This window comes from Orycteropus afer, unplaced genomic scaffold (assembly GCF_000298275.1).
Source record: "Orycteropus afer afer isolate SDZICR_OR568_19922 unplaced genomic scaffold, OryAfe1.0 scaffold00145, whole genome shotgun sequence".
Taxonomy (NCBI): domain Eukaryota; kingdom Metazoa; phylum Chordata; class Mammalia; order Tubulidentata; family Orycteropodidae; genus Orycteropus; species Orycteropus afer.
In genome coordinates, this window is record NW_006921732.1 from 7,392,150 (window position 1) to 7,412,175 (window position 20,026).

At 50.1% G+C, this 20,026-nt stretch overlaps 1 protein-coding gene across 1 annotated transcript in view; it reads right to left on the reverse strand.

The window, feature by feature from the left end:
• SSBP3 (single stranded DNA binding protein 3) overlaps positions 1-20,026 on the reverse strand; it is a 200,698-nt gene that overhangs the window by 21,252 nt on the left and 159,420 nt on the right. Inside the window, exons 6-9 of the mRNA XM_007945938.2 lie at positions 8,502-8,582; positions 7,497-7,556; positions 3,545-3,611; positions 3,362-3,438 (exon numbers count right to left, since the gene is read on the reverse strand). Of these exons, the coding sequence (XP_007944129.1) occupies positions 3,362-3,438; positions 3,545-3,611; positions 7,497-7,556; positions 8,502-8,582 (285 nt within the window). The remainder of the gene's footprint in view (positions 1-3,361; positions 3,439-3,544; positions 3,612-7,496; positions 7,557-8,501; positions 8,583-20,026) is intronic.

Genomic DNA, 20,026 nt, shown 5'->3' on the forward strand with positions numbered 1-20,026 from the left:
ATAAAGCAGCCTGAAGACTCTGTTGCACCTTTCTTTGTTCAGAAAGTTCTGAAGTGGTCACTGGCTGAAAACAATCTAATTCCCCACTGGAATAACATGCCAGAAGGTTCTCCCCTGTTGTCTGGCCTCAGCGTGGCACTGCACATACGTGGTGCTTACTCAAGGCTCCAGGCGAGGCTGGCAGCCTCTCCCTCAGCCCAGGCTGCCTGCCCACAGAGCAACTCCAACTCCAGAGCCCAGGTCCTTGGGGAAGGAAATGAGATGCAGGATCCATGGAACTTGTCTGTGCCAGGCGGAGGCCTCACAGCTGCCACTTCCCCCAGCCCCTCAGTGGGCCACAGGTGGTGGTCCACGGGCTGCCCACATTGCAGATGAGACTGGAGGTGCCAACTGGGCTGAGCTGGCACCAGAAATGTACTCTCCAGAACCTTCAGAGCCCCTCCCTCTCTTGTACACTAGGAGTGATAGGCAGTGGCCTCAGGGGACAGAGATAAGAGGCCTGAGGAGTTGTGTCCTGCAGCTCTCTCCCACCCTCAGCCTCGGTCCACAGCCTGGAGTCCAAACTTCAGGGTCCTGCTGTGCCCACTCCGTGGCTGATCCCAGACAGACCCCGCAACCCATCCAACACACACCACCCTCACCTAGGCCGACACTAATGACAGGCCTTTCTGCACCCTTTCCACAGGGCCACATGGGGAAACATGGGCAAAGCACCGTAGGGTCACCATACCATAGAAGTATGTAAAATGAAACGTGACAAAGAGACAGCACGTGTGTGTGAAAGGACATCAGAGCCTGAAGTAGAAGGAGGGTATTGCAATGGAGGGTACTCTCTTTTCTGGATATAATAGCCACATGGTTTTTGGGGGGTGGGGCACTGTTATGTGAGGATACAGAGTGGGGCAGATGTTTGAAGAGACCATGAAGTCAGTGGGAGGGTCAGTTGGATTCACTCCTGTGCTAGCATCTCCCTTGCCCTTTGGGACACTTCTCAGGCCTAAGGGAAACTCCCCCTCCTGCACACTGCTCCAGGAGGCCCTTTCAAGCAAAACCTCAGCCTCTGGGACCCTCACCTCTTTCAAATGTGCCAAAAACAGTATGCTGGACTGCTGGTCAGGAACACTGATGCAAGAAGACACCCACTAAGTCAGGAGGAAGCCCTAAACTTCCGGCACACTCTGCTCTTAGCCAGTATGATAACATCCATTTCTAGCTTCTAGAACTTCAACACTGCTATAGGCTAAACAAACTGTTAAAAGGCCCCTGCCAGGAAAAAAACAAAAAACAAAAGAAACAAACAGAAGGAAAAAAAAAAAAAAAAAAACTTGCTGTCATTGAGTCAGTTCCGACTCACAGCGACACCCACTGGGTTTCCAAGGTGGTAAATTTTCAGGAAGCAGATTGCCTAATCTTCCTTCCGCGGAACGGATGGTAGGTTTGAACCGCCAACTTTCTGGTTAGCTGTGAAATGCCTTAGGCACTACGCCACCACAGCTCCTTAAAGAAATGAAAAGTAATCGCAAAACCCAAGCCACTAGAGTCCTAAATGTTGGTTTTAGGTCAAAACATAAGTTGCTTACTAAGGGGCTATTCCGTGCCAAGCATCATGCTAAGACCTTGACTCTCCCCCTTTCAGCAACACCTTCTGGACGAGGTAAACACTGTTCATTCCCATTTTATGGATACAACTGCTGAGCCTCTGAGAATCGAGAGCAGCTGTGGTATGGAAATGAAGTGTTCTGTCCAAGCCCCCGCCCCTTGAACAGTCAGCTATGAAATGCAAGGCCACTGCAGGTTTCTATGCCAAGGAATATCTGCCTACCATGCAGCTGAGGCCAAGGGGATCCAAGAGCTACTTCAGACTCAGATCCTGCTCCTCCTCGGCCAGGAAGCTCCACAGAGGTCAGCGCAAGACGGCTGCATGGCAGGAAGGGGCCACTCTAAGAGCTTAAAAGAAGCTGGTGAAAACAATGGGCTTTGGGGGATTTGAGGAAAGAGAAAATCAAGAAAACCAGAGCTGTAATTGGTGTGGGGTTGCTTCCTTTTAGGATCACGGGGCCAACAGAAGGCAAGGACCTCCCTAAAATCTTTCAGCACCGCAGATGTTCAAACCACCACTGTATAGAAAGCAGAGGGCTGGGTTTGCTGTAAATAAAACTCTGGAATGAAGTGAAGGATTGTGGGTCTGTGGGGCAGGCACCCTCTCCCTGCAAAAGGGAGGCACGTGTGTGGAAAGGGGGCCAGGGGGTACTACTCCACCCCCAGGGGAAGTGGAAACGTGTGGAGGCGGCCCCGAGAATCCCAAACATCTACAAGTACGGGTGGGAGAGACAAGCACAGACTTCCAGGCAGGGCAGATACGAAGGGAAGGGACACCATAAAACAAAACTCTCCCACACTCACTAAGCAGAGCCCCTCTCCTTATTCAGAGTTAGCTTCTCTCAGACAGTCAGATTCCAGAGAAGTCCTAAGGAAGGCTGAACACAGCAAGCTCTCCGCCGTGGGAAATGAGCTACATTCAAATACTCAGAGGATAGGAGCCAATGGTGAGAATGTTCTAGAACATTCCTGTCAGACCCTCACTTGGCTGGTCTTTCCCTATGGGGTATGGAGCTGGGTCACAAAATACAACCATTCTGTTGTAATCGTAAAGCAGTACCATACACGGGGCTTGAAATAATTTCTCCCAGAGGCTCCCAAACTGTCTTTTGGCAATGGAGCCCTTCAGTCAAAAGAAATCTTAGCCTCAGTGTATGAAACTAGCAAAAGCTCTGGCCTGAGGTGGATGCCAAGGGACCTGGCCAGCTTGTTCTCCTTTCACTCCTGAGGGGGCGCCATTGAGAACCATGGACACAGACGTTTGACAGGTGGAGAAACTGCGATAGGCTCTATAGAAGTCAAATGACGAGGTGCAGGCAGAGCCAGGACTGTCATTCATTCCCTTGCCTCTGGTCCCCAACTAACTGTGACCCTTAAGCCCCACCGCAGGGTGGGAGGAAGCCTTGGGATTCCTGGAGGGCCCACACCACTGCTAGGGCATCAGCCCCGCCGCCTGTCAAATTCCTCACATCACACACAAAAGCCCTCTTCCAGAGCCCCCTTCCAGGGTCTGCCATCTACAAAGTTCCCCCGTGACCTGCTTTCTTAGGTTGCTTGGGGGCCCCTCAACTCTGAGGGGCTGTTTCTGGTTGTGTGTGGGGCCAGCCCAACTGTGGCCAGAGAGGGGAACTGGGGACACGGACACACCCTCTCCTTTCACCTCTGCAAACTGAGACGTGGTGGACAGACTGTGGAAAGAGGAGAGAAGGCGGGTGCACACACATGGACAGGTAGATGGACAGACAGACAGGTAGTTGGTTACCTGCGGGCCAGGACCCATGGGCCCCATTCCTCGAGGAGGGTTCATTCTCTGCATTGATCCTCCCATGTTGGGGTGCCCTGCGTGAGAGAGCAGGTGAGTCATGGGGGGGCAGGAAGCAGAGGCAGACAGCGGAGGGAGCAGGAGCCCTACTCCGACTCTCCAGGCCAGCCCCACCCTCTGTACCTTGTTGTCGTGTGGGATCCATGGAATTAGGCAGCAATGGCTGTGTTCCAGGAACTCCTCCTGGGGGCTGAAAGAGACATGAAATAAACTGAGCTACTGCTCCCTGGAGCTGGTAGATGGAGGGAGATGTCACTGGCAGGCGAGGGGCAACACCTGCTTGCCCCAGCCCATCGGGCCATTTGGGGCCACTCATGGTCTTTCGAAGACATTCCTGCTGCCTTCTGGCCAGAGGAAGGTACCCAGGGAACGACAGTATGCTGGGGCTGGCATTAGCTAAAACTGGAGCAGCAGTGGGTCCTGCCTTGCCTGTCTCTGTGGGGCTATGTGCCTACCAGAGCCCTGAAAGAGGCAGGAACATTCTCTGTGCCACTGTGCCTGCCGCACCCCCCTCCGAGGCAGCAGAGTGCTCTCCCCCCTCCATCCCTGCTCAGCCACTGCACTTTAAGCCAAGCCTGTCTCTGCCTCATGGAAATACAGCTCATTTGCTCTCTAACTTCAAATCACGGGATTAAGACCACTAGCTGAAACCTATCATTATGGGAGGCCTTTGAGATTCAGATGGGGAAACTGAGAGCCAGCGGCAGAAAAGAGTAGCCCAAGGGCCCTCCATCACCAAAGCCTTCCTCCTGGGGGCTGAAAGAGACATGAAAGCATTCAGGTCTCCCGGCTTCCTGCTTTCCTCTACCACGTGAAACGCCACCTTTCAACCCAGGTTGGAAGCAGCAGTGATGAAGAGCAAGCCTCTAGATGAGCAAGGCAGTGAAGGAAACCTGTTCTCCAAAACCTGATGCCAGTGGCCGATGCTGGTGTAATTAAGGAGGTGGGGACAAGGTGCCATGGGTTTCCCGTGTGAATGCTTGGCACACTTGCTGTGAAAACCCATTAAAAATAATTTACTTGGTACTAGAGTTAATTGAGGTACAATATGGGAAAAAAAAAAGGGGGAAGGAGAAGTCCCAGCGGGAGCGTGGTCTGCCTGCAGACCTGTAGTGAACTCTACACAGGTCTCGGGAGGCGGGTGGCAAGGGAAAGGACAAGGTGCTGTGGTTTTCTCTGGTGTCAGAATGCAATGGGAAAGGCTTGGGTGAGAGCCTGGGGAGGGCCTCAAGTTCACTAAGTAGCATTTGGCATCTGCTGGGTCCGTCTGCCTGGGGAGGCTTGAGTGTGTCTCTCCAAATCTCTGGACCTGTTCTGGACTCTCACTCTCTCCCAGCCTTGCTTCCTTGCCCCAAGTTCCCAGGCTCTGACTTACTTGGCTGGTGTGTGTTCGCCCACTTGGGGGCTTGGGATTTTCATAGCCGTCTGGTTATAGGACTCTGAGAGGACGAAGGGAGGCCTGCCTTTGAGGCTGTCTGGTTATTCCCAGGAGGTTGAGGTGGGTAGACAGGGGACCTCCTGCGTCACTGGCTACAAGCTTCTGCCCAGTATAATAACCAGCGGCCCCATCCAACCCTGGTGGACCAGCACGGGGCTTGGGCAATCACTCCCTCTCCAGAAGCCCTATGACAACCACCAGTTCCTGTTGGAAGCTCCTGCTTGGATTCCCCTAACCCTGATGTGTCCGAACTCCAGGGACAAAGCTGGGCCAGCTAGAGGCTCTGAGGGGACCTGGGAGTTGGTTTCTCCTTCACTCACTGGGGTAATCCTGAGATAGGGAAAGACCCAGGTGAAATGGTCTTCCATTGAGAAGCCTGAAGCCCTCAAAAGGAAAAACAATAGTTTGCATATGGGACTGCAAGCAGATAGGGTACATACACCTCTGGGGCTGCAGTAGGTGCTTTGGGCCAGCTCCCCTCCTACTGCACCATGGGGCAAGGCACAGTACGTTTCTGCCCAGGCATCAGATAAATCTCACCAGCCTGCCTGAGTCAGTCAGCCAGGCCGGCTGGGTACACACTCCACAGCGACGTGTGTGGCAGTGCTGCCCAACAACTTCCCCTCCTGTCCAAACCCAGCAGAACTCCACTGTTCACCACCCACGCAACCACTCTCACTTGAAAACCAGCGACACTATATGCATCCACAGCCTCAAACCTCTGGCCCAGGGAGGCAGGAGGGAGACTGGCTCTACGAGACTTGTGGCCTCTCGTTCCCATCACTCTATAGGAGGCAAACTTAGAAAGAACCGTGTGAGCTAGAGCAATTCTCTCTGCCTCTGCTTCCTCCACCTGCGGCAGGAGTGGGCCGAGCCAACGCAGGTGGCATCGAGGTCTCTGTTCAACTGGTCAGCTCCAGCTGATGGCCCTCCAAGAAGCCCCCAGGTGTGACATCTGCTCAAGAGGCATACATAGCCCTCTTTGGAGAACAAACACTTCTCGAGTTCACAGGAAACTGGTGTGCCGCTGCATGTAATGCCTGGTGCAGATGATGGATTTATTCTCCATTTTTTCTCTTGCTTATGCTTAACTGCTATATAGAAACATACACACTTCCTCTCTGTGTCCCTTAAACTGCCAGAGGAAGGGCCACAACGATGGTGAGGAAGACTCTGGACTCCCCCTGGGGCTGAGGCCAGTTCAGGCGAAGGGGTGCCGTGGGTGGGCAGGAGGGAAGCCGCCACAGGGGCCCGTGAGTACAAAGGCCAAGGCCCACTTGGTGACTCGTTGAACTTAAAGGCAGGGGCAGCCATTTTACAACTAGCTACTGCAGCTAACAGAATGGAGGAGTGACGAGTGGAAAACAGCTCTGACTGCAGGAAGTCACTTGTCTATTCCAACCTTCAGTTTCTTCACCTGCGATGTATCTAAAGGTCCCTTTCTGCTCAAAAGTTAGTTCTAATTCTTCTACGCCTGTATACCTCCCCCCATGTCAGAGAAAATAGGAAACAAAGGACTTTAGGAGAAAAATAAAGTGAGAAACCCAATAGGCAAGACCTGAGTAAATTAACTTTAAACTCGAGGCCTCTCGTTCAAATCAGAAGCATCTCTCCATAGTTCCTGTATCAGCTCACTCAGTGGCTTTCCTGCAGTGCCTCAGGTCCAGAAGGAACCACACTCAGCTAACACCAATCCAGTCAGTAACGAAATTCCTAGCTCCAAGGGCACTTAGGGCTGGATGGGTTGGTGCTGCTGTCAGATTTTGTGAAGAGCTTTTGCAAAGTCACTGAAAAAGTTACGTTAAAAAGTATTTTGGCCAAAATAAATTATGGAGCATGAAAAGAAATTTCCCTGATGTTTCTTTACAGTCTCTTTCAAGCCTGTGTCTCCTCGAAGATGCATCTCTGTATCTTTAGCTCTCTAGCCCTCCTCCTGTCCCTGGATGGACTGAACTAAGGAGGGCAGCCTGGGGGCCGATTTCTCCAGACCACCTAGAACTGCCAACCCTAATGGGCCGGCATAGGGCGCACGACCCCGGGCTGAAAAGCTCACCCGGTAAGCAGGCCACTCTTCTAATTATATGAACAAATCCCTCCTTGTTCTGAGCTGGGTCTGGAAAGCAGGCAGACACTGTTGAAAAACTCACAAATGTCCTGCCCCACTGCACCCAGGCTCCTGATCTAAGCATTCCTACGGGCCATTTCTCCCCCTAATAGCAGGATTATATTTACCAGCCTTGGCAATTCTCAAAAGCTTCCAGGAAAAAAAATGCACGTTGTCAATTAACTTCATTAAGGAGGAAGACCCTCTTCCAAGAAGGGGCTGGAAGGGAGGGGCAGGGGCATTACCACCTTCTCTAGAATAGCTGGAACCCTGCATTCCCGCCACCACTGCTGCTCTTGCTGCTGCCCTCCGAGGTCCAGCACTGGCTGCAGTAAGCTCACCAGAGAAGCAGGTGAAATGCTGGGAGGAGGTGCTGTGTTCTCTCTTGGGATCCCCTTGTAAGCTATCCATTTACCACCCCCAATTCTTATCCCCCAGCTCCCAATCCTTTCCCCAGATTTTGACTTGAGTCAAAGTCCAAGAGGCCAAGGGCGACTGAGTAAAAGAAGACAGAACATGAAAAGGTACAGTACCTGGTTTCCCATTCTGATCGGGGGCCTGGGGCCGCCTGCGTATCGCGGTGACATAAAAGGCTGCAATTACAGGGAATCAGTTCAATGACAGCCTGCGCTACTGCACAGTGACAAACACAAATGCTCTCCACTCCACAAAGTCCAGTTTTGTTACGACTAGTGATCTTTTAAACTCTCTTTCTCCCGGTGGCCTCTTCCCTCCGGCAAAGCTTCCTTTGGGCAAAGGGAACAACAGATTCACACAACGCGTGTCCCCGACTCTGCGACTCTGCAAAGTTCACAGAGAGCTACTCTGGGTGGAGGGGCAGCACCTGGGACTTTGCAAAGGACACCGAGACCAGGTAAATCGATGAAGGGGAGCAGAAGAAAACCTCTGCTCTTGGCAAGGGCAAATAAAAGAGTAAGAGAGAGGGTCTGTAAATAAACTTCAAGGGTCTGCAGACAAAGCTGGACACAAGCACACACGTGCACACACACACACACAAAATCCACCGACAGAGAGGGATGGGGCGGGGAGCGAGGGTCTACGGGGGTGGGAAACATGGCAAAAAAGGGTCAGGGGGCAGAGGGCTCCCTAACTGAGTGCAGGGGAATGGGCAAAAAAGCTCTCTCAGCAGCAAGAGTGCGCAAAGAAAAGGCCGGGATGCAGCTTTGGTTACAAACGAATGGTTAACCAAACTCAAAAACCAAACCAAAAGTGAGAGAGGAAAAAACAAAAACGCAAAGGCCGCTGACAAGGTCACAGAAATAGTTTGTCTTTTCTTTTGGTATTGTATCCAGGCTGGGTGTGATGGCCAAGGAATGAAGACTATCTTTTAAAAAAAGAAAGAAAGAAAAGCAAAGTTGGATGCTTCTTTCTTTCTTTTTTTAACTTAGTTTGTCAATAGAGACTTGAAGGGTATGGCTAGAGAGCGTTTTGATTTTTGTTTTTCCTCTGCTGGCTCTCTCCTTCCTCCGCGCCCCGCGCCCCGCGCCCAGCGGGCGGGCGAGCCACAGTGCGTTTACCTGACTGTGGGGTCCCATCATGCTGCTAGGATTGTGAGGTGGAGGCTGTGCGTGCGGCGAGGGCTGTGACCCCGGAGGACCCTGTGAGGCCAGACAGTAGAGGCAGGTTATAGATCACAGCACATGGAGAAGCGCAGGAGAAGCTTAAAAGAACAAAAATTAAACCAAAACGAAGAGTGGGTGGCTGGCGTGCAGGAGGGCGGGCTCTGGTTGGCAGGGAAGGTGGGGGGAGCTGCTGTTTGGGTTGCCGGCTCAGTGGTGTAAAACGAGGAGTGGGAAGGACAGAAGCTGATCAATATGTTCACAGGAGATGGAAAAGAATAAAAAATAAAACCAAGCACCTTTGTCAAATCACACAGGAGTAAGGTCTCAGACACGGCCTACCAACTGAACAGAGTTTGCCATGTTAAATACGTTGGTTGGGGTTGGCTCAGAGAGTACAGGGACACCCAGAAACAAAGTGCTCTGGATGCCATCTCACCCACTCTGCCAAGTACTCAAGGTGGAGGACTAAAGTGATACTTATTGAGGTTGCAGGAAGGACCCGGTGAGGTCCCTGCCCTCAAGGAGCTCAGAGCCTGGGGCACAGACCAGGTTGCAGGTAACACCAGGCAGGATTCATCCAGGGGAGGGAGCGGCCCAAGCAGTGAATCTACAGAGGACAGATGGGAGCCAAGACTGGCTTCCCTGAGGGCACTGGCGGATAAACATGACCATCAGGGGTAGAGGAGCGAGATGGCACCAGAGACTGAACAAATGGGGAGAAGAGAAGAACAGACAGTTACCGACCGCCCACCAAGTGCCAGGTGATGGGTCAGGGGCTTTACGGTCCATTAATTCACCTACACTTCAAAACAGCCCTGTGAGGAAGGGTTTCTTTGTCCTACGTTTACAGACGAGGAAACCGAATCTCAAGGGTTGAAGGATGGCCACGGCCACACAACTGGTATGGGACAGAGCCAGGACAAGAAACCTGATGGGTCCAAGACCCACCCCCATCCCCGCAGCCCTGGGCTCTAGCAGAGGTAGGGGCATATACAGCGAGGTTCAGACACCAAGGTAGAAGCCTCTGTCTGCTGGCTGACTGGCTGGAGGAGCCGGGCTTCCCACTGTAGGCGATAATGCACCCACCATTCTCAGTCAATCCCCAAGGCTTTGGGCTACGCTGACCTCTACTCCTCCCAGAAGAGATGGGAGGATGAATTCACTTAGACCACAGGGTTGGTCACACTGTGGGTTGCAACCCATTAGTGGGTTGTGAAATCAATTTAGTGGGTTACAACCAACATATTTAAAAAACCCAAAACAGAAGAAAAAAGAGAAAATACCAGAGCTTTGTGTGTTTTAAGGCAGATATTTTTCATTAACTGCTGTTTCATCTGTAAATGCATACAGGCATATGAACATTCTGGATCGCAACATCAAATGCCCCTCCTAATGCGGGTTACAGTCAGAGCGCAAGGGCCCTGGCATGGACACACCTCCCCACCCCTTGGCATCGTGGAGCTGGACACATGGACACTGGTGATGGGGCACCACACCCTGACTTCTCTGCCCACGACTGTTTTGTTATCCTTGGGAGCTTCTTTTGTGAAAAATTCAAAACATGCATTGGGGATGAGTGTGCTTAAATTAAAAATAGACAGGGAGAGAGACCTAGGTAGGGTTTTCTTCTTCACTCTTTTTTGGTGGAGCCAGGGAGCGAGCCTTCTGTTGCTCAGGAAACACAGCCCAGGTTGGGAAGAAGAGATGGGTGGGCACAGGCCATGGCGACGGAGAGGTGTGCAGAGAAAGACGGAGGGCCCCCACAGGAACCCAAGCATGGTGCTGAGGACAGGCCTGTGAGGTTCTTGGCCCTGTAAAAGAGGCTGCTCACTTCCGGAAAGGCCCGCGGCGCAGATGTTCCCCTACCTGCCACGCTACTAATTTCAACAAGTGTGTGTCTTTCTAGCGGCTGCCAGCAACGGCATGGTTTGTTACCATGAGCAATTTTCTTAATTAACAGACATTAATTAGCCATTTAGCAATTTTGCAAGCATTTGTTTAGCGGCTTTCCTAAACATGAATACCACTGTGATAATGGCACTGATTAGAGGGTCCCCTAATTAACAGTACAGGGAAGGAAAATTGAAATCACATAAATTAAAAAGGGAGGGGAAGTTAATGAAGGCGGGACATATTTGCACCTGCAAGTCTTTTGTACCACGAAACTTGGGTGTAATGTAAACAAGATAATTTGAAGCCAACCCCCAAAAAAGGGAAATAAAAAGAGCAGAGGAGAAGGGCTCAAGGGTGAGGTCCAGCTGCCAAGAGGGGGCACTGGGCCCTTCTGTGGGCTTCGTAACTCCTCAGCTCTTGGCAAGAAAGGAGCTCATCCTCCCAGGATTCACAATCTTTCTTCCCTTCCTGGTAGCACTGAATGCTTCCTCGGGGCGAGTGGAATGGCTCTGGACACGTCACAGTCAAGAGGCCAGCAGTCGAGTGATTGATTCCACTTCAGATCAGAGAAAACGTATGTAAAGCACCCAGGGGTGCCTGACACACAGCGGGACAATCAGCGGCAGCCCTTAGTAAGGGCCAATATTCAGGCCCGGGTCTGGACGGCTCTGTTTATTGTCCCAAGCTTCCTCTAGGGTGTAAGGGGACTCCTCTGGGAGGCCCAGTGAGCTTCAGAGGGCAGGGCTGTGTGTGTGGCTCACCTCTGCACTTTACTCTGTCACCTGCCAGACCCTGGTGACTGAGCACTGAGTGCATGTGGCACACCTGCTCTCAGTGTGGCTGCCTCAAGATCAGGCCTCCCAATGAGCAGTGAAGTCCAGGGGCAGTAGGGGTGAGGCTGGCCAGTGAGTGCCTGGCCTAGCCTCTCTGGCTTATGGGGAGGAATGGAGAAGAGGATGTAAAATTGGGGGAGGAAGCAACAGTCCAGAGACTCCCCTCTGCCCAGAAAAAAGCCCACCACACTCTTGATGCAGGTGATGCCTAGGATCTACCTCCCCCAGCACAAAGTTCCTCTCCCATCTCAGGCAGGTGCTGCTTATGTACCACACTCTGCTCACAGACCCCCCCTTGCACTAATGGGAGCTGTGTGAATTAGAAAGCTTTTCACACACAGAGCTAAAGGTGTACCATTTCACCAACAGGCTCCATCCTCAGCATCTCTGCCTCCTCCACACAGCTCCAGAGAGCTCCAGGTAGGGTGCGGATGGCAGAGACACTGAGGATGGAGCTGGTATGGATGTGGTGACTTGTCTGTGGACTGTGTCCTCTATGTCTGCGCTGGTTTCCTAGTGAGGTGTGTAACATTAGGGGGACCTCACCCAGCCTGGCACATTTTCAGCATAGGACAGAGCCCTGGGTTTGGGGAAAACATTTTCTTCTCCTAAGAAGACAGATGGGCTGTTCACTCCCACAAGGAAACACAGACTCTGCTGCCCTGGGTTTCATTCTTAAAAAACCAAACCCACTGCCATCAAGTCAATGTCAACTCAGAGCGACCCTACTGGACAGAGCAGAAGTATCCCATAGGACTTCCAAGTCTGTAAGTTTTGTTAGTTTGTTTGTTTTTTAACAGAAAACCTAGATTTGTTAAGCTATTACAAAGATAAAACAATTCTCATGTGAAGTACATTGAGAATTTCATCCCCATTTCACTTTTCTATGACAGGAACTGACCTAAGAGGTTGGAGATTGATGGGTATAACAAAACAGAGTAGAATTCTGCAGGCTGAAGTAAACATGGTCAAAGGAGTAAAAGCTAGTCAGAAGCCTAAGACTTGTGTTAGTGATGGCATGTGTGGTGGGGTTATTTCTGAAGAAACAACTTAGAGATGCCTGAAAAAAATTAACCTGAGCTCAAAATTAGTAAAAGATGCCCCTGTGGCAATGAGACAGCTCTCTGTCTCTCTTTCCCCACTCAGTAACTTCCACCTCCAAGTGCCTGCGCATTTTTACCACGCAGACCTACTACCTTACAGAAGATGTGTCTCGTTAAGATAAAAATTACAGGGCTACTCAGAGAGTACCTGCACACATAAAGTTTTGGGGCCAACAACAAACTACAAATACCCTCTCAGTTAATTCAGCTCTGTTAATGAAGGTCACAAGTTTCTTCTGCTAGTGACAACCTGTTGTCACAGTATAGTCTGTCCCAAGAAAGCACTGGTTCAGTTGAGTTTTAGAGAAGGAAAGAATTTTATCAAACCCCACTCCATTGTATAAGAGGCACCAAGTTCTCCCCTATAGAAAAGGGTAGAATCTTAAGATCATTTTCAGTGGTCAATATATCTGCATCCTCAAATTGCCCAGTGACTGTTGGTGTAGTATCTACCTCCATCCCATCTTCAAAACCTCTTAGTGAGTCTTCTGTCCGGACCCAGCCACGTTATACTGGCTGCTCACAGACTGAGAAAGCATTCCTTCTAATCTCTCCAATGTGGCTTGGCCTTCTGCTGTTATAAGGGATAATCCTTCGTAGGCATAAAATGTAGGGATGTCCTTCTGCCCTTGCTCATGTGCTTCCACGTCATACTCCTCTCCATCACAATCATCTGAATCTTCATCCTCAGGATCTGGATGCAAAGCCTGGCATTCATGCATTGCAGTGAACATTGCTTCCAATGCGGATTCATCACTAGGCACAAATCTAAATTCAGCAATCAGTTCAACACCGGCGTCACTGTCTTCCTCTTCTTCGCCAATAATGGATTCTTTTGATTTTTCTCCAAATTTGGCATTCACCATAACAAACAAATGTTCTCGTGGATAAGCACTTAGGTCTCTGGACACAGCATGCAAACTAATGGTGGGATATTCCAGTGAGAACCCTAATCCAGAGGAATGTAAAGGGTGCCGGTACCAAGACCCTTCCTGTCCAAAACAGCCACGCTATCTGGCTGCTGCTGCTGAGTCCTTCAGCCGGGCTGGGTGGCAGGAACCTTTTGAGGAAGGTCATTGCACCATGAAGGATAGATACACAACTCAATAGAGCTGAGGCGACGGCAAATACCACTTTCCAAGGCTGTAAGTTTTTACAATGTTGTTGTTAGTTGTTATTTGCCATCGAGTCGGCCCCGACTCCTAGCGACCCCTCCTTGGGTTTCCGAGGCAGTTATCACTACAGAAGTAGGATTGCCCAACCTTCCTTCCGAGGAGTGGCTGGTGGGTTTGAACCGCCAACCTCCTGGTTAGCAGTCAAGTGCCTTGGCACTATGCTACCAGAGCTCCCATAGACTGCCTCATTTATCTTCTGTGGAGCAGCTGGTGGGTTTGAACCACCAACTTGGTTAGCAGCCCAATTCTTTAACCATAGTGCCACCAGAGCTCCTTTTTAATTGGGCCACCAATAAGTGGTCTTCTCATTGCAGCCTGCATTCTTAACACTGGACATGCACATCTGGAGAAAATGGACTTTGTGGCTTTTTAATCTGTTACCCAACTTGGGCAAGAGGCTACATAGGAGGCAAACAAATAAAAAAGGCTCTTATTTGGGGATTTTACCTATGGTGGTATGGAGGCTGCTCTCTTCTTCAAGCTACCTCCACCTCTGTGCCCAGCTCCATTTAGACTGTCACCCCACCCCACCCCCAAGGACCTCAGAGCTGCCTAATAAAGCTTCCTGGCATCTCACAGAGGTGGTGCACAGGCTCGGGCTGGACTAGGGCAGCCAAGTGCCCCTTCCTGGAAATTTAGGGAGAATCGCACCTGCCCAGAGGTCACCTGTTTGTCGGGTGGCTGTAACAGATTCTGTCATCCTCCCCTCCAACGTCTTTCATTCAGAGAAGAGAGAGGCCTGGGGCATGGTGACTTTCCCAAGGCCACAGACAGAAGTTGGTGGCTGAGCCACGTTTCCAAACTGCAGCCTAGGGTCCTCTTTATGACATCATGATGCCAGTCATGTGCTTGGGAAGAAATGGATAAGAATCCTCGCTCCAAAGTTCTGCTTTCTCATCCGTGAAATGGGGGTAATTACAGTAACAATAATGGAGCCGCACATCCGTGCACTTGCTGTGGTCTTTACCTGCACTGGTGCCCTTAACCCTTGTCTCCTCACAGTTAACATTACCAATCACGTGACTTTACGGTGGAGGAAATGAGGCTCAGAAAAATGACGAAGTATACAAGAATAGTCCAATGTTTTAGTTATAAGTGGTAGAGTCAGGACTCAAAGCTAGCTGTGATTCTAGATCCCAAGGGGATCTTACCAACTCCACTCTTCTACAAGTCTCCATGGCATGTGCCAGTGCAAAGAAGGTGAGGAGCGGGAATAAATGCTAGAGGCATTGATGCACATATAGGTGCACTTATGGGTGGATGTCATCATTCATTCATGACTACCATCAGTGCTAGCCTGTCAGGTGTCCAGCTGGTACCAAGTTGGGGCATGGAGGTGCATCAGCCACATCCTGACTTGGGGAGCTTAGGCCACTTGGGGAGAAGGATGAAGACACAGTGGCAGACAGGCTCTAGTGTCAGTTTAAATTGACAGAGGCATCAAAAGAAGGTGATGCCTAGCTTGTTCATACTTCCCATACAGGTAAACTGAGGCCCAGAGTGGTCAGAAGATGAAGGCAAGGTCTCTCAATGATCCAACAGGGAGCTGGGATAAGAACCCAGGCCCCTGACTGTTGCAAACTCTTTCCATGGCACTGTACTTCACAAGGTGACAAGGGAGAGAACCTGAGCCTGGTGGGAGAACCTGGCACAGGGACATCCCTGCTTAGGGGCAAGTGAATCTAGGAAAAGGAGGCAGGAAACACAGCCACTTCCTGTCCAGGCCTTTGCTCAGCCCCTAGGTCCTGCTAATGGACTTGCCCTTCCCCAGCTCTCTGACTGGAGACATGTAACTCCTGCACTTCCTTTTCATTCTTTTTTCCTGTAATTTCACCACTGGGTAGTGTTACATCTATCAGCTTGAAAGCCACTTAGACAGGGCCCAGGAGGCTCTGCTATGGGTGACTGAGGCAAACGCTGGGCGTTTCACTCAAACAACACCAACAATTTCGTGGAAAAGCCTTCACCAGCATCGACATGGTGGGAGAGCAGAGTGTTCCCCTTGCACGACAGGTATGAGGTCTCTGAGGAAAATCATTTCAAAACATCAGCAGGACCCACCTGTCACTTGTGTCATGTTTTGGCTGAAGTCCCTATACTTCACCTGAAGCCATCCTCTAAGAGACAGTCTTGTAGCATTACGGGAAAAGAGTGGGGTTTGATGCTACACTGACCTGGGTTTGAATCCCAGCTCCTCCAGTACAAGCCATGAGACAAATATTCTAACTGTTCTGCTCCTGGTTTTCTCCTAAGTAAAACAGGCATCATTCTATAAACATTGCAGGGGTGTGACTATGCACACAGAAGGTTCCCGATCTTCCATGACCCCCACCCTGCGCCTCACACTCCAACAGCCACTCGCTTCCACTTCCCAGGAAAGTAGGAACTTGATTCTCCAGCCTCCCAGCCTTGGCCCTAATGAGCTCTCTCTGCTGGGAATGCCCTCCTCGGCCTGTAGAAACACTACACCTCCCTCTTGCATGGAGCCTTTCAGCTCTACCCAGTCAAGTGCTGGGTATAGAACGTTCCTCTTCCAACCTTCTGCCTTAGTTGTGGGTCCTACTGTGTGGGGCAGTCCCTCCCACCAGACCATGGGATCCTTCAGGGGAGCAGCCTACTGCCTGTAACCCCTACGTGTCCACCAGGGCAGGGAACAGACAAGTAGGCGTGGCTCAGCCAGCAGGCAGACCACATGCTACAGTCCAGAGTGCCACCTGAGCTCCTGGGTGGATACATCTAACACCTCTGGGTTCAAGAAACCAGGAAGAAAAGTCAGTACCAACAGCTCAATCAAGCTGGTCCTTTGACTAAAGACTCTTGGAGGTGGAGAAGGACAACTCCTTAAAATTAAAAAAATCAGATGAAAAATTAAATCTGAATTTATTATTACTATTTTAAGTAGAAAACTTTAATAAAAGCTATGTGCTGACTTTCAATATTCCCAGAAACTCTCTGCTCCTTCACCAAGCGCCATCCCACATTCCTCAAAACCGCCTTCCCTGTCTGGCAGCCACAGACTCACAGAGAAACAGAGCTGAGACTTAATCTCCAGGCTTTGGTGATTCAGAGGCAAGTCTGGGAAGAGAGCATAAAGGAGGACAGGCTGTGGCCAGTGGCCAGAGCACTGGTCTTGACAGCCCAAAAGTACTAGGGTTGGGCCCTGACTTCAATACCCTGGCCTCAGATCACTCACCTGTAAAGTGGGGTGAGCAGCTCAGGTTATACTCACAGAGCTGCAAAAGCTGTGAGAGTCCTTTAACTGCCAAGTGCTACCCAGCAGAAGGCAGTGTCATTGCCAGTGGCAAACCGAGCAGCCCCTAACACCCATCTAGGCCAAATCTACTTTTATTCCTTTTCAGAAGGCCTTTGGGAGAACGGGAACTTAAAGAGTTTTAGATTGTTGTTGTTGTTAGGTGCCGTCAAGTTGGCTCTGACTCATAGCGACCCCTATGTACAATAGAACAAAACACTGTATGGTCCTGCACCATCCTCAGGTTACTAAGAGATAAAACACTCCAGATATTCCCATCCCTCCTGACAATGTGGGACATTAGCCACTGGTGTGGTGAGGCTGAGGATTGGGTTTTATCGACCAGCAGTGGGAAACAGAAGGAACTGCACTACTGGTGGCCTGTGTAATCTGTCTGTTGGGCGTGCCACCTTAATTGAGTGAATATAAAATTACATTAATTATACACATGGCAAGAGACATGCGACAGACAATCCAATTTGCTCCTTGGCCACAAATGTGGATGGAAAATGCTGTAAGTGCATTCTGGGGAGAAGGCCAAGGTGTGCCCATGGACCAATGACACGCCTCCCTGCAGAGGTAGCTGGCCAGCCAGGGGGTGAGGGAGCAAGAGGGAGCCACTTTAAAATGCAGTTCACCAGAGGAAAAGTTACTTCCTCCTTTTGACCCATGGAAATGAACACAGCAGTGGCTTGGAGAGATGCCTTCCTATCTTGCTTCAATCTGTCCCCTTGGTGGAAGCAGCAGAGCATGCGTGTGTGTGTGCACACATGTGTACGTGTGTATGGGTCAGAGATGGAGCTGGGTATCTCAAGTCAAAGGGAGAGAAGAACCGTCGGCCTGGCACACCTATGCACAGTAGGTCCTCAATGGCTGAGCTGGGCCGTACTGGTTTCTGCAATGATGTGGGAGCAGACAGGAGTGGGAGCTAGGGCCACACCATCTGTGGAGAACCCAACCAGGCTTGGGCGCTCATAGAATGCTCAGTCAGGTGGGGATTGTGGTTGCCTGGCAGATGAGCCTACAACAACTGGGACCTACATGAGCAGATGGAGGGTGCTGTAGGTGGTCAGGGAGAGGCCTGGCAAGTGGTGGTGGTCTAACCTCTTGGTAATGGTGGGTAAGTCAACAGGTAGAGGGAGCAAGAATGTATACAATGCTTCCCTTTTGGGGTCACCTCTACATAAGCATCAGGAATCCTTACAACCACTTATGCCACTCTGTACAAGATCAGCAAAACATTTACTGATCTCCATTTGAGCAAAGGCGCATCTGACCACCCTTCCTTCTGAGGAGTCAGAGAGTACTGGGCAGACGGGTGAGTACGAGGTCTGCACAGCTGTGACTCTGGCTTCCCAGGATGACCCTGCACCTGCCAAGGCACCCACAGAAGGTGCTTAGAGAATGCCTACACACCAGGTTCCAGGCATCCTTTCTCCCACAGAGGCGTAGCATCGGCAGGCAACAGTTTCAAAACCAAAGGAGGAAATACTTGCAGGGATCTGATACAGAATTCCTCCACACACTGCTCACTGCCTCCTCCATGTTCCGGTTGTGACTATGTGATTACACAGATGGGAAGAGTAAGCCTCAGGGATGTGAGCTCACCTGTCCCAGGCCTAACCTGCCTCCAAGGTTCACACCCTCCTGCACCACACTGCATCCCCAGATTGGAGACTGGGGCCAGCTGTAGCACAAGGGCCTCCCACAGGAACACAGTCACCAAGCTGAGCCAGAGCAGGGGTCAGCAAACTCCAGCCTGCAGACCAACTCCAGCTGGCATCTGTTTTTGTAAATAAAGTTTTATTGGAACACAGCCACACACAACTGTGTGCATACTATCCACAGCTGCTTTCATTCTACAACAAGCAGAACTGAATAGTTGCAACAGAGACCATATGGCCCGCAAAGCCTAAAATATTTACTATCTGGCCTTCTGTAGAAAAAAGTTCGCTGATTCTTGAGCTAGATGATGGTTCTCAAGATTGAAAAGAGAGGAAAAAAACAAAACAAAACAAAAAACTGAGGTCTTTTTTAATTCTCAAGAAAAAAATAAAACAAGTAACAAATGCTGGCGAGGATGTGGAGAGATTGGGACTCTCCTACACTGCTGGTGGGACTGTAAAAATGGTACAACCACTGTGGAAAGCAGTATGGAAATTCCTTAAAAAGTTGGAATTAGAAATACCATTTGACCCAAACATTCCATTACTAGGTATATATCCTAAAGAAGTGAGAGCCAGGACAAGAACAGACACATGCACACCCATGTTCATCACAGCACTATTTACAATAGCCAGAAGATGAAAACAACCTAGGTGTCCATCAACTGAGGAATGGATAACCAAACTATGGTACATACACACCATGGAATACTATGCAATGCTAAAGAATAATGTAGAATGTGCAAAACACTGCATAACATGGATGAACTTTGATGACATTATGATGAGTGAAATAAGTCAATCACATAAGGACAAATGTTGTATTAGTCTGTTATTGTAAAAGTCAAGGAAAGGTTTATCTATGGAAGGAAACTTTCTTTGTTGGTTACCAGGGGTGGTAAGAGAGGGAAGGGAGCACTGTTAGATAGGTAGAGATAAGTAATGATTTGGGTGAAAAGAAGGGCAATGTACCAAATGTGAGTGATCAACATGGTGGCATCGAGGAAGAGGAAGACATGGAGAGGTACATGGGAGGTACAGACAACAAAGGGTATACAGGTAGATAGATGGGTGGACAGGCTGAACTATTAGGTATGTCCATGAAGTGGGGAGTATACCCAAGACCATGTATAGGGTTGGCAGACAAGTATATTGTATATATGTATATATAAGTGTATTGTATGATCTGAATTCCCAGGTGTATAGTAAAGCTGACAAGGGACAAGGCTGGAGTCACTTCTTGGTCACAGCCAGCTACCTAGAGGGACCAAGTAGTTGAACCTGTGGGCTCGGGACCATAGTCACAGGGGACTTCAAGTTCAATTGGCATAACATACTACACAAAACATTGTTCCACCTCCTACTTTGGCGAGTAGCAACTGGGATCTTAAAAGCTTGCAAGCAGCCATTTAGCGGCAATGATAGGTCTCTCCTCATCCAGAGCAAAGAATAGTCAAGAAAACCAAAGATTCATGGAAAGAATTAGTCCTAGCGACTGGTACACCATGCAATCCGCAGCCTATATAACTATGAGACCAGAAAAACTAGATGGTGCCCGGCTA